The sequence below is a fragment of the Prionailurus viverrinus genome, chromosome A2, assembly GCF_022837055.1.
Source record: "Prionailurus viverrinus isolate Anna chromosome A2, UM_Priviv_1.0, whole genome shotgun sequence".
In the NCBI taxonomy this organism is placed as follows: Eukaryota; Metazoa; Chordata; class Mammalia; order Carnivora; family Felidae; genus Prionailurus; species Prionailurus viverrinus.
In genome coordinates, this window is record NC_062562.1 from 34213010 (window position 1) to 34227407 (window position 14398).

General features: G+C 39.1%; 1 protein-coding gene across 1 annotated transcript in view; it reads right to left on the bottom strand.

Moving 5' to 3' along the window:
• SUCLG2 (succinate-CoA ligase GDP-forming subunit beta) overlaps nt 1-14398 on the bottom strand; it is a 278731-nt gene that overhangs the window by 216711 nt on the left and 47622 nt on the right. The window contains exon 2 of the mRNA XM_047842935.1: nt 8989-9130. Within this exon, the coding sequence (XP_047698891.1) occupies nt 8989-9130 (142 nt within the window). The remainder of the gene's footprint in view (nt 1-8988; nt 9131-14398) is intronic.

The window sequence follows — 14398 nt, forward strand, 5'->3', positions numbered from 1 at the left end:
ATCCTAAATACTCCCCAACTCTAAGGAATAGCAAAACGAACTCCACAACTGAGGGTACAGGGGAGACTACATCAAGGAGGATGGGAAGAGTGGAGACAGCTTGGGAGAGAAACAGATTGTGGCCATTATTACAGTGGAGGGAAAGCCACAGTAACAGAAAGGGCCAAGAGACAGACTAGCACATTGGAGAATCCACAGGGAGGGTGAATGCCGGCAGCAATTGGCTTAGAGGGCCATGAGTACTTGCAGCCAGCGGGGCTTGGAGTCTGGAATTTTGAAGGTCAGCATGCTCAGTTCTGGGGGAGCTCAGAGGACATTGGAGTTGCTCATGGAGAAAAGGCAGGGCAAATACCCCACAGACATACAGCATGGAAACAGCCATCTGAAGAGCACCTGGGGCTTCCACATCTTGGAGTATGTCCCAGAGGGGCAGAACCTGTGAAGAAACCCCTCCAGGAACAGAGGAACTGGGGGAAACCATCTCCCTCCACCATCCCTCAGTATAAGCACAGGGCCACCTGTGGGAACCAGCACAGCTCAGACACTTACTACCTAGCTTGCTTACACCAAGCCCCACCCCACCACATCCTGATGGAACCGCCCTTCCCAGTCCTCCTTCCTGATAAGAGTAGTCCGAACTCCTGTCCACAACACATCTCCCAACCAAACAGGTTTGTGGAGCCTTGGTTCCAGTGGCAGCAGCAAGAGGTCTCATTTCACAAGCAGATCAGAGCACGCCTAATTAAAACATGCCACATTCAAGCCAAGGATCCAACACTGTCCACATCAGGCAAACAGGCCCTTTGTAAACAACTGGAGTAGAGGATAAAGTGGCTGGAACAAAATAGCACAGCATGCACAGCACACACTGGAGACACTCCCAGAAGCATCAACCTTTGGGAACAAGAGACATGACATGGCAGGGCATTACAGGTTCTCGTCTTCATAAGGCCATTACCCTCAAGAACAGGAGATGTAGCTGACTTTCCTAACACACACAGAAAGAGGCATACAGACTTAGAGGAAATGAGAAGACAGAGAAATTTATCCCAAAAGAAAGACTAGGATAAGGCCATGGCCGGAGATTTAAGCAAAACATATAGAAATAAGAGTGATCATATGTACACTCATTAGACTTGAGAAAATTGTAGAAGACATAAATGAGGGCCTTAACACACAGAGAAGGAAAAACAACAGAGATAAAGGGTGAAAAGTAAATGCAGTGAGAAACACACCTGAAGGAATGAACAGTAGGATAGAAGAATCAGAGGAATAAATTAGTGACCTAGGAGACAAACTGAAGAAATGTAACCAAGCTGAATAAAAGAGAGAAAACAGAATTATGCAAAACAAGAATAGACTTAGGGAACCCAGTGACACCATTAAACATAGTAATATTCATATTACAGGAGTCCCAAAAGAAGAAAGAGAAAAGGGGGCAGAAAATTTATATGAAGAAATAATAGCTGAAAACTTCCCTAATCTGGGGGAGGAAACAGATATCCAGATCCAGGAGGCACAAAGAACTTCCATCAAAATCAACAAAAGCAAATCCACACCAGGACACATAATAACTGGAAAACATATGATGAAAAAGAAAAGATTTTAAAAGCAACAAAACCAAAGAAAGCATTAACTTTCAAGGGAAAACCCATAAGGATAGTAGGAGATTTTTCAAGCAAAAACTTTCTAAGCTAGAAGGCAGTGGCATGATACATTCAAAGTGCTGAAAGGCAAAAATGTGCAGCCAAGATTATTCTATCCGGCAAGGCTATCATTCAGAATAGGAAGAGAGATAAAGAATTTCTCAGATAAAACTTAAAGGAGTTCATAACCACTAAACCACCCCTACAAGAAATATGAAAGGGCACTGAGTGGAAAGGAGAGACAGAAATGATAGTATAAAGGTAGGAAACACAAAAGCAGTAAAAATGAGTATTTCTGTAAAAACATCAGTCAAAAATTTAACAAAATAAAGGGATATAAAATATGACACCATATACTTAAAATGTAGAGAGGAGAGGAGTAAAGAATGGGTTCAAACTTAAAAGACCATCAACTTAATTGAGAATGCTATATGCAGAAGAGGTTATATAAAAACCTAATGGCAACCATATATCAAAAACCACTAATAAATATGCAAAGAATAAAGACAAAAAATCAAAATATATCACTGAAGAAAATCAGTAAAACATGAAAGAGAGAAAAACAAGAAAGGATCAGAGAAAATCTTCAGAAACAGACATCAAAACAAATAATAAAATGACAATAAAAACATACCTACCAGTAATTACTTTGAGTGTAAATGGACTAAACATGTCAATCAAAAGACACAGGGTGACAGAATAGATAAAAAAAATAATAAGACCCGTGGATCTGCTGCCCACGAGACTCATTTTAGACCTAAAGACAAGTGCAGATTCAAAGTGAGGAGACAGAGAAACATCTATCATGCAAATGGAAGTCAAAAGAAAGTCAGAATAGCGATACCTATATCAGACAAAATAGACTTTAAAACAAAGGCTGTAACAAAAGACAAAGAAGGACACTATATAATAATAAAGGAGACAATCCAACAAGAAAATATAACAATTATAAATTTTTATGCACCCAACAGAGTAGCACCCAAAGACATAAGACAGTTAATAACTAATTCATAATAATACAATAATAGTAGGGGACTTTAACGCCCCACTTATATCAATGGACAGATCATCAAGACAGAAATCCTATCAACAAGGAAACAATGGTTTTGAATGACACCCTGGAACAGATGGATTTAATAGATATATTCAGAACATTCCATTCTAAAACAGCATAATGCACATTCTTTTCAAGTGCATATGTAACATTCTCTAGAACAGATCTCATGTTAGCCCAGAAAACAAGCCTCAACAAATTCAAGATCAAAGTCATAGTATGCATCTTTTCTGACTACAACGTTATAACATTAGAAGTAAATCACAAGAAAAAATCTAGAAAGACCAAAAATACATGGAGGTTAAATAACACACTACTAAACAATGAATGGGTCAAAAGGAAATCAAAGTTCATAAAAAAGTACATGGAAACAAATGAAAATGAACACGTAACAGTCCAAAACCTTTGGGATACTGCAAAAGTGGTTCTAAAAAAGAAGTTTATACCAATCCAGGCCTACTCAAAAGCAAGAAAAACATTAAATAAGCAAACTAACCTTACACCTTAAAGGAGCCAATAAAAGAACAACAAACAAAGCCCAAAACCACAAGGAAGGAAATAATAATGATTAGAGCAGAAATAAATGATATAGAAACTAAAAAAAACAATAGAACAGATCAATGAAACCAGGAACTAGTTCTTTGAAAAGATCAACAAAATTGATAAACCACTAGCCAAATTCATCAAAAACAAAAAAAGAGAAAGAACTCAAACAAAGTCACAAATGAAAGAGGAGAAATAACAACCAACACCACAGAAACACAAAGTATTATAAGGGAACAGGCCAACATTGGACAACCTAGAAGAGAAGGATAAATTTCGAGTAACATATAACCTACCAAAATTGAAACAGGAAGAAACAGAGAATTTGAACAGACCAATAACCAGCATAGAAATAGAATCAGAAATCAAAATAAAAACGCAACAAGCGAAAGTCCAGGACTAGATGGCTTCACAGACAAATTCTAAGAGTTAAAGAAGAGTTAATACCTATTCTTCTCAAACTTCTCTTAAAAACAGAAAACGTTTTCCAAATTCATTCTAATAGGCCAGCACTGTCTTGACACCAAACCAGATAAAGACACCACCACAAAAGAGAACTACAGGCCAAAAGCCCTGATCAACATAGATGCAAAAATCCTCAATAAAATACTAACAAACTGAATTCAACAATACACTAACAAAATCGCAACAATCAAGTGGTATTTATTCCTAGGTTGTAAGGGGGTTTCAACATTTGCAAATCAAACAATGCGATACACCCTATCAACAAGAGAAAGGAGACAAACCGTATGATCATTTCAATAGACGCAAAAAAGCATTTGACAAAGTACAACATTCATTCATGATATAAACCCTCAACAAAGTAGGTTTAGAGGGAACATAATAAAAACCGTATGTGAAAAACCCACAGCTATTATCATCAATGGGAGAAAACTGAGAACTTTTCCCCTAAGGTCAGGAACAAGAAAAGGACATCCACTGTCACCTCTTTTATTGAACACAGTACTAGAAGTCCTAGCCACAGCAATCAGACAACAAAAAGAAATCAAAGGCATCCATATCAGTTAAGGAAGAAGTAAAAACTTCCACAATTTACAGATGACATGATACTATATATAGAAAGAAAATCTGAACAACTCCACCAAAAAAACTGCCAGAACTGATCCATGAATTCAATAAATTTGCAGGACACAAAATCAATGTAAATAAATCTGTTGCATTTTGGGGCACCTAGGTGGCTCAGTCGGTTGAGCATCTGACTCTTGGCTCAGGTCATGATCTAATGGTTTGTGAGATCCATGCAGAAGGAGAAATTAAGAAAACAACACCATTTATAACTGCACCAAAAATAATGAGATACCTAGGAATACAACTAACCAAAGAGGTGAAAGACCTGTACTTTGAAAACACTGATGAAAGTAACTGAAGAGGACACAAAGAAACAGAAAGACATTTCATGCTCATGGATTAGAAGAACAAATATTGTTAAAATATCTATACTACCCAAAGCAATTGACAGAGTCAATGCAATCCCTATCAAAATACCATCAGCATTTTTCACAGAACCAGAACAAACAGTCCTAAAATTTGTATGGCACCACAAAAGTGGTGCCAAAAGCAATCCAAATAGCCAAAGCAATCTTAAAAAAGCAAAGCCAAGCTGGAGGCATCACAATTCCAGACTTCAAGTTATATTATACGGCTACAGTAATCCAAACAGTATGGTACTGGCACAAAAACAGATACATAGAGCAATAAAACAGAATAGAAAACCCAGAAATAAACTCACAACCACAAGGTCAATTAATCTTTGACAAAGCAGGAAAGAATATTCAATGGGAAAAGTGCAGTCTCTTTAACAAATGGTGTTGCAAAAACTGGATAGTAACATGCAAAAGAATGAAACTGGATGAGTTTCTTACACCACACACAAAAATAGATTCAAAATGGATTAAAAACCTAAATTTGAGACAAGAATCCAAGACGAGAACACAGGCAGGAACTTCGTGACATCAGCTGTAGCAACTTCTTTCTATATATGTCTTCTGAGGCAAGGGAAACAAAAGCAAAAATGAACTATTGGGACCTCATCAAAATAAAAAACTTCTGCAAAGTGAAGGAAACAATCAACAACACTAAAAGGCAACCAATGAAATGGGAGAAGATATCTGCAAATGACATACCTGATAAAGGGTTAGTAGCCAAAATATACAAAGAACTTATTCAACACTAAAAAAACTGCACAAAAAATCCAATTAAAAAATGGGCAAAAGACATGAGTAGACATTCTTCCAAAGACATACAGACAGCCAAAAGACACATAAAAAGATGTTCATCATCATTTAGTATCAAGGAAATATAAATCAAAACTCTAATGAGATATCACCTCACAACTGTCAGAATGGCTAAACTCAACACACAAGAAACAAAAGGTGTTGGCAAGGATATGGAGGAAAAAGAACACTCATGAACCATTGGTGGGAATACAAACTAGTGAGGCTACTGTGGAAAATGGTGTGGAGGTTCCTCGAAACGTTAGATTCAATTCAAATAGAAACTTAAAGAAAAAAGAAAGATGATCTGGAGGAATCTCAGATGGGTAAGTAGGAGGAGATAAGAAAAAGAGAAGGTTTGGAGCAACCTCCAGAGGTGACAAATTCCATTTGGGCCAAGAAATATGGAGGCACCCACAACTAGATGGCCAACAGGAGCCAGGAATGTGGGTTCAGACACAAAGAAAGCTTTACAATCCATACGGAGATTCCTGGAAATCAAAGGCATGACTGACACCAACGCTTATTTGCAAAATATTTTATATGTGTCATTGTATTTCAAATACATCCAAATATGAATAAAATAGAAAGGTAGTAAGCAAATGCATTTCAGTCATTTACAAATTTTTCAAATTAAAATATGAAGTCTTAACACAGGATCAAGAAACTACTGATCACACGTCTCTTATCTGTCTATGAATGTGAATCACGACAGCGGTGAATTCCTTGGAATCATATGCTGCTGCTGATGATGATGATAGTAACAAACTCTTATATAGCACTTACTATGTTAAGCATATTACCCTTTTCTGTAATTTTTCTCCATTAAAATATCCTAATTGTCGGGGCAGGCAGAAAAATGCATGTGTAGTCCAGCTTTTTAACCTTAACCTCAAATCTACTTAGTAAAACTTGTGCTATTGATTCTTGTCTACCTTGTAGCAACAATCAGGTAAACGCGGTGAAGTTTTTGCCAGATGCTTCTTGTTTTGCTCTCTCCAGCCAACCTCAGTGACTTTTATATTTACAATCAATTTGTTACTCTTTTAACTAACTAGAGTTGGTACCATCTCTTCTTCCAATACTATAAATATTCCCTCTGATCAAAACTGTCTATTATACAACAAAAGCCAGAGGAGAACCTCCTTCCTCCAAAACTCCTCCCTGAGTAAGAGAAGGATTACTCATTCATTCAGCAAATGAGAGGCTTGGACTTGTTCTCTAAATTCCCTTTTAGCTCTAAATAGGATCAGAGAAGCACTCCCATGGCCACATCACTTAAATGAATTATCACAGGTTTGCACAGGCCCAGGTACAGACACAGCTGGGTCATTCTCAATCCTTTAATCCAGTATGATTTTCCTAAAACCACTCCTCAAGAAACAAAATGGCTTTTTGAAAAGTTTATTTTAATTTTCTAAATTTTACTTTTATTTAAACTTGCTTTATTGTCTGTCTCTTTCCATGCTTTCACCCTGGGCCCAGCATATGAAGGGCACCTCGTTAATTCCTGAAGAGCAAAAATTCTGTCTTACAAACACGGTAGAGAATGCCCAACCATAAAGTGGCAGCTATATAAATGTTTATAAAACTAATCTGTGACTAAGAAGCCGCTTAGTTCAGTAAGCCAAAATCTCCACTGAAAATCTGAAAGGTAAGCCCTCCCTGCTATGCTATACCTAAGTGGGGAGGGAGTAGTAATCAGCTGGCTTCCAGAATTCCCTTAAGAAGAATCCTTGGACCTGGAATACTAGCATGTCAGCACATTTGCAGAAATAATGGGGAAAATGAAGACCAAAGACCGACTTGAACTTTACATTTCTTTGTTCTCATTATCCATTCCCCAAACCACAGGAGTATAAAACAAAAATGATCCTTTCATGTAAAAAGGTTGGAATACTAACCTTTACTGAGTCTATTCCCACACTGCACAGTGGAGCTCTCATCCTCGTGTAGGTCGAATTTTACCTTTTTTTTCACCATGAAAACCAATTTTTATAGTTTTTGAAAATGAAACCAATTTCCATTTCTTAAACTATAAGTCACTCTCAATTTCTACATTTAGCATCTGAAAATTACAAATTAATTTTCTTCTAGAATGTAAGTTTTAAAAAGAAAGAGGGCTTGCTTATCTTCCACAGCTGTATCCACGGTGCCTAATACATGTGGCTGACAATCAATAAATACTTGTTGAAGGAAAGAATAAACATACATTTCAACTGACATAACATAGAAAGGATCTGGCAAATAAGCATCTGGGGGAACTCTGTAAGGGAGATAAAAGAACAATTACTACCTGAAGTACCTCGCCACTTACTCTTAGAAGAGCATAGAAAATTGGGAAATTGAAATGTGGAGCCTGCTTCTATCTTGCACTCTCAAACTTGTTTGCTACGGCTGCCTGGCAAGGGCAGTTAGCAGATGCTCTATTCTTTCTGGTGGGAAACAATTGCTCTCCAAGCCTGAAGACAAAGAATACACATGTACATCCTTCTAGTGTCCAGATCTAGGCTGACTGACACCACAGCCACCAGCCCCACATGTTTATCAAGTATCTGAAATGTGGCTTGTGTGAAACGAAATGGGCTGGAATGTCAGATACAAACCAGATTTCTAAAGATGAGGACAAAAACTGGACGTACACTGTCCCATTGATAATTGTTTTACGTTAATTACATGTTGAAATGATAGCAGTTTGGACATATTGGGGTAAACAAAATATATTAATAAAACTAATTTCACCGATTTCTTGTTACTTTTCTTAATACAGAAAATTTTGGAATATTTACGTGGCTCACATTATATTTCTATTGGACAGTGCTAATCCAGACTGACAGTAAAAGAGTCTGTATGCTACCAGAAGGAATATGCGTGGAAAAACAGCAGGATCTGGTTCCTAATTTCACAATCTATAATTAGGGAGATTAGATTTTCTACCACAAACCAATGTATAGTCTCCCTTGAAGGCGCACACCAGCATTAGGAGATAACACATTAGCCTTAATAGATAATGAGGAAACTGAGGCACAAAAAGAAGGCACTTATACAAAGTTACAGAGCTGATAAATGGGAGGGCAAAACCCTGACCCAAACTCAGCATGTCCAAATGCATGTCCTTCCCCTTCTTCTCCTCCACTCAGAGAACTTTCCCTACTAGAGGCTTAAAAAGGATGCCAACCATCTTTCCTGCCTTACCCTGCTGTGGGTTTCTCTTTGATACTCTACACCCTTATTTCTCCCAGCCACTAACCCAAAGAAAAGAGAACTATGTGACAATATGGCTGAATATTTTGGAAAAATTACCAGAGTGACATCCCATATGCTGCTATCTCGTGAAGAAAAGAATCAAGGTTTCCTAATTGGGCTCTTTTGCCTTTGCGATTCAAAAGCTTTCCACTGTATCAGCACTGTTCGTATAACCCACTACATAGAAATTTACCTACTGGGACACTGCTACCTGTGAGGTCACTAATTTGGGCAAGTGCATTTCACCTGTTGTGAATTAGCTTACTTAGTCTCTTAGCAGCCTCCAGAGCTTCGTTCGCACTGTCTGCTACAAAGAATCTTTGAACTTTCACTCCATTGTCAGACATCAGTTTCTTGCTCTGGTATTCCTGCAGGTTCAGCCATCTTCGGGGGGTTAACTGCACTGCCTAGAGAGATTGAGAAAGACAGAGGTAAGAACACTTACAAATAAGAAAAGTGACAGTCAACGTATGTAGCCAGTCTTATAGGTACCCACAAACAACAATCAGCAACACCTTTTTTTAAAAGGAAAAAAAAACTCCTATATAAATTCTTCATGCTTGTTTTTCTAATCAAAAATGTTTAAGACAACCACACACACAAATGAATCCAGGTTTAAAGAAATGGTGAGAAGTGAATAGGGTCTATCATCTAGTTAACAAGAATGTACCGATATCAATTTCCTAATTTTGATATTGAACTAAAAAGACCTAAGATATCAACGTGAGGAGAAGAGGGGGAAGGGTATGTGGGACTGCTGCACTTTTTTTGCAGCTCCCTGAGTCTGTAAATATTTAAGAATAAATGAGACCATTTAAAAAAAAAGAATAAAAATTATTTTCTTAAGTTTATTTATTTGAGAGAGGAAGAGAGAGCATGCAAGAAGAAGCTGGAAGGGGCAGAGAGGGGGCGGGAGGAGAAAATCCAAATTAGGCACTGCACTGTCAGTGAAGAGCCCGACTCGGGGCTGGAACCCAGGAACCATGAGATCATGACACGAGCCAAAACCAGGAATTGGAGACTTAACCGCCTAAGCCACCCAGGTGGGCACCCCTTAAGAGTTACTTTTCAAAATGTTAAGAAATGCATTATAAAGGATATACCTCCCCCACATTCCCACCCCAAATAAAGTTCATAGCATTGTTTTAATAACTGTGCACATTGTTAATCACTAAGGTATCTCAGAAAATTTTCTTAACACTTTGAGGTTCAATGGACCACAGACTAATCCACTTCTTTGCCACAGTTTTTAATGGACTCTAGGTACAATCATTATGTGATGAAGAAGATTACCTCTTTCACAAACCAAATTTGAATACGGTAACCTGAAACAATTATCATAAATAAACTACTTCCTAAAAACTGCAACTCGTGTATTAAAGTAACTTTGCCTACGTATCATGCAGAAGTTTTTTCCAAGTTTTTCACGCTATCAATTACTTTTTAATCTGTGCTGAAAAAAAGTAATTAAGGAGCAGAATAACATGAACAAATAAATTCTCATTTTTTTCAGGAAGATCAACATCATTCCCTATTTTTAAAAGAAAAAAAAATGAATATACCTAGTTTAAGCTCATTTCCATCCATGAGTCCTGATGCAAAAAAAAAAAAAAACAAACAAACAAACAAAAAAACAAAAAAACAGAAAAACCACTGCCCCAGGGTAGGTAAGACAACAATACCATTAATGCACAAACCGAAAAAGTCAATCATACAACAGGATCACAAGAGTGAAGGAAAATCACCTGTCATACTGCCTAGTGTCTTTTGTCAATGGCCTTGGTGGACGGCCAAAGCAGCATTACAAAGACCATAAACTAAGGTCCACAGGGCTTTACAACACGGAACCATTAGCTTTCAGGACCTCAAATGTGTTCTTAAAATGGCATTTTCTTCTGGAATCTCCAAGCTACAATGCACTCATGGAGCTCTTCTGGATAAGGGACATTCCAAAAGGCTCTAGAACCTTTCAACTAAGCTGAGTTTTACCCAAGGGCAGAGTATATCTTCAAATTGTTTGTATCTTTAAGAAGAATATGATGGTGCCTGGCATATGGAAGATAGTCAAGAATATCCGTACAATGGCCAAATGAGTAAGTCCTGCCTTTTGTTCAATTGTTCCCAGCTACAGGTAATTTTTCATTTCCACAAAGTGACTTTCTCTAAAAATAGAAAAGCAGAAGTCCTTCAGACCTGAAACAACCTAATTTGTACACACTCATAAAAAATTCAAATTTTGACATGATCTAGTTTAAAGATATCTTTCTGTTCCACTCTTCTGAATATTGGTAATGATGTTTTCAATGCTAAAGTTGTCTGCACTTCTTTAGAAATACGTAATACCAGAGTTTTAAAATAAATTGCCAGAGAAGTTATGGTCACATCATTTACTATATGATTTATTAGCTGTATATGATTTGTTAATCTTACTTCTGAATTTTAAGTCTTGATGAAACATTAGTAATTTGAAAAACACAAAATTTCACACATGAACATACACATTGACCTAACAGTCTTATTAACACATCACATAACGTACCAAAAGAATTCAAGTCTAAAACATTTAGTGAAGTCCCCTAATGAAAGAAAAGATTAAACATTAGATGTATACTATATTCTGGGACCACTTTTAAAAGGCAGATGGGGAAGGATCAATAGATTAAGTATATGTTGACATACCAACTTAAAGCCATTAACAGAAAAAGAAAAAAAGAAATACAATTTGTGAAGAACATTTGAGAGACACTAAAACTGCCACAAGTATGGTGTGGTCAATTCCTTTTCATTAGAACACTCACGGTATTAATTTTAGATATGTTAATGCAATCTGCTGCAAACTAATTGCAATTGATCGAGAGACCAGCTTCATAGACATATAATACATATTGACCATTTCTACATTGACTCAGATGAAAAAGCCTGCTTGAAGTCTGTTGCTCTTAAATTGAAAACCAACACAGTGAACACAGTTCTGAGCCACTGCAGATACCCAAGCTATCACTCCACAAAGCAATCATCTTATAGAATAATCGGCTACCTTTGTAAACCTAAGCTCAGAAGAGCAGGGTCCCTGACTGGGTCTAAAACTGCATGAACTCAGCTGCACTGACTAAGAATTTGTGGTACGTCTAGAGAGGAAAAGGTTAAATCCACCTCTGCATTTTCAGGAGGAAGAAAAAAGGAGAAGAGAAATTTACTAAGTAAGTGGATGGTGTAAAGTATGCTAGAAATATAATCAACTGCTGAATCATAAAAACAATAATAAGAATAGTTTCATCTTCTATTACGGAGCATTGGCCATGTGTAGGCAGTATACTAAGCACGCGTGTTATCTTATAGTCAAGGCAATCGTGAAAAATGAAGTAGTATTATTTCTCTCTGCAGTTGTCACTGATGCAACCTTCCTTCTTCCAATACTTCCTTGCCTCAGATGAAGTTACGTACGGCCGTGTAAGATCGTTCATAAATACGTATGGTGTGTAACTCACCCGGACCAACATCTGATTGCCAACCCCTCTCCCCCTAAGTTCTCTCTGTCTTGACATGGGGAATGGGAATATTCATGCGGCAGCTAATCTATCAGCCAGGGGCCTCAAGGAAAACAGACACATTCCCAGGTCACTCACATAGAATGTGTCATGAAAAATAAACCTTTGTGGATTTTTAGCCACTGAGATTCTAGAGGTTACTTGTTACTGTTACGGAACCTAGCTTATCTCTACCATCCTGACTAAAAACCATCTTGAGGCACCTGGGTGGCTCAGTCAAGTGGGTGGCCAACTTCAGCTCAGGTCATGATTTCACGATTCGTGAGCTCAAGCCCCCTATTGGGCTCACTGCTATCAGCGTGGATCCTGCTTCTGATCGTCTGTACGCCTTCCCCCGGCCCTCCCCTGCTCACACACACACACACTCTCACACACACACTCTCTCTCTCTCTCGAAAGTTAACAAACAAAACCAACCAACCAAACAAACAAAAAAACATCTTACAAAATCAGGAAACCCAGGCTGAGGGTTAAGTCACTGGCCAAAGATGACAGGCAGCTGTGAAGCAACAAAACTTCTCTGATCAACAGCATCAATCTGCTGTGTAACACTGTTGGTCTCCCGTGTTTATATTCTGGTCTCGCATTGCCAGAGGCCCCTTGATGATAAAGACTGAGACCAGGATCAGTGACATTGTGTCCTTGTCTTCAGAAGGCCAGAGGTCTATTAGGAACGGACACACGCATGATGCGTGTGAGGACAAATGCGTCAGGCTTTGGGAGAGAAGGAGGTGGAGATGAGAGCAGAGGCTCACCTAAAGCACTGGCAGAAGCAGTTTATTTTAGCTCGTAGGAAGACTACCTGTTAAAACCTCAGACTAATCTCTTCTCGGGGAAGCCTTGAACTCCAGAACGTGAACGGTGGAGAGCAGTCTGAAGACCATGTGGCCCAGTAGGTTTCAACTGTTTCTGCCAGTCATTTGCCTGTTTGCCATCAGGTCAGTCCCCAGGCTCTTTGCCAGCTGGCTTCTGCCTAAATCTGAGACTGTGCTCAGAGACTGAAAAGTGAGAAGAAGACTTCAGGCTTTGTCTTCCTCTGAGCCAGGTGGCGACTCCAGCAGTGACTGCCGCTCTTCTGACGTTTCAGCCCCCGATCCCACCCCAGAAAGCCCTTGCTTCATAATTCCAGCTCACACTGTCTGCCCCACCAGGACTCCAGCACTGAAGGGCCGGCCCTGGACTCTGCTAACACCACCTCCTTCTACCCCTCAAGCTCCTACAAGATTCCTGCTGTTGCCAATCCCCGGGTGGCCTTGCCAGCCCTGCTTTGCCTTCCAAAAGTCCTAACGCCTTTGTTGGTACTTGGGTGGCCCCATTAAACCTATGAAACAACGTGGCCCTCCACAGAGCCTGAAGGTGCCGCTTCAAGGCACAGGAGTAGAAGGACAATGGCAGGGGCCCTCTTAGGAAGGGGGCTTTGGGGCGCTCCTCTGCAGCGGTTTCTCAGGAAATCATGTTTCACAGCCTGGGCTTCCAAAGGATGGAAGGACTAGGGGGGTCCAACCGCCTCATTTTACAATCAGGGACCTTGAGGCCTCTACAGGGGAGGTAACATGCCTAGGGATCCTCTAGGGGGACAGAAGCAGGTGGACAACTAGACTAATTCCAACGTTCTGTCCTTCTTTCATTCAGATTTTGGCAAACTGACCATATGAGGAACAGCACCACATCCTCAAAACAGCTAGGGTGGGTGGGCACCCGGGGTTAGTTCCGTCTGGGCTTGCATGCTGACCTTTCCATGGCTACCTTCCCTACCGTGTTTCTTGGCCAGAGCAAGCATTTCCAAGCTTAGGGAAAGTAGGAAATACAACTTAAAAGAAAAGCACGGCATAAAGATTTAAGGGCCTGTGGGAACAAGGGAGCAGAGGTAGACGAAAAAGAATGAAAAATGAGGGGAAAAGACAGAGAGAACCAAGAGATAAAAAGACAATGACTAAGCAGGCAAAAATTCACAAGAAAACTCAAAGCACAAAATTAGACAGCTACACAGAAAAAAATGACACGACCAAGAAATCATCCTTCGCCCCACGGTTTTAAAATTAGAGGTGCCAAGACTACTGAAATAGCAGCACAGGAGGAGAAAAATCAATAAAGGGAGTAAAGAAAATGTCATTGAGTGGGGCGCCCC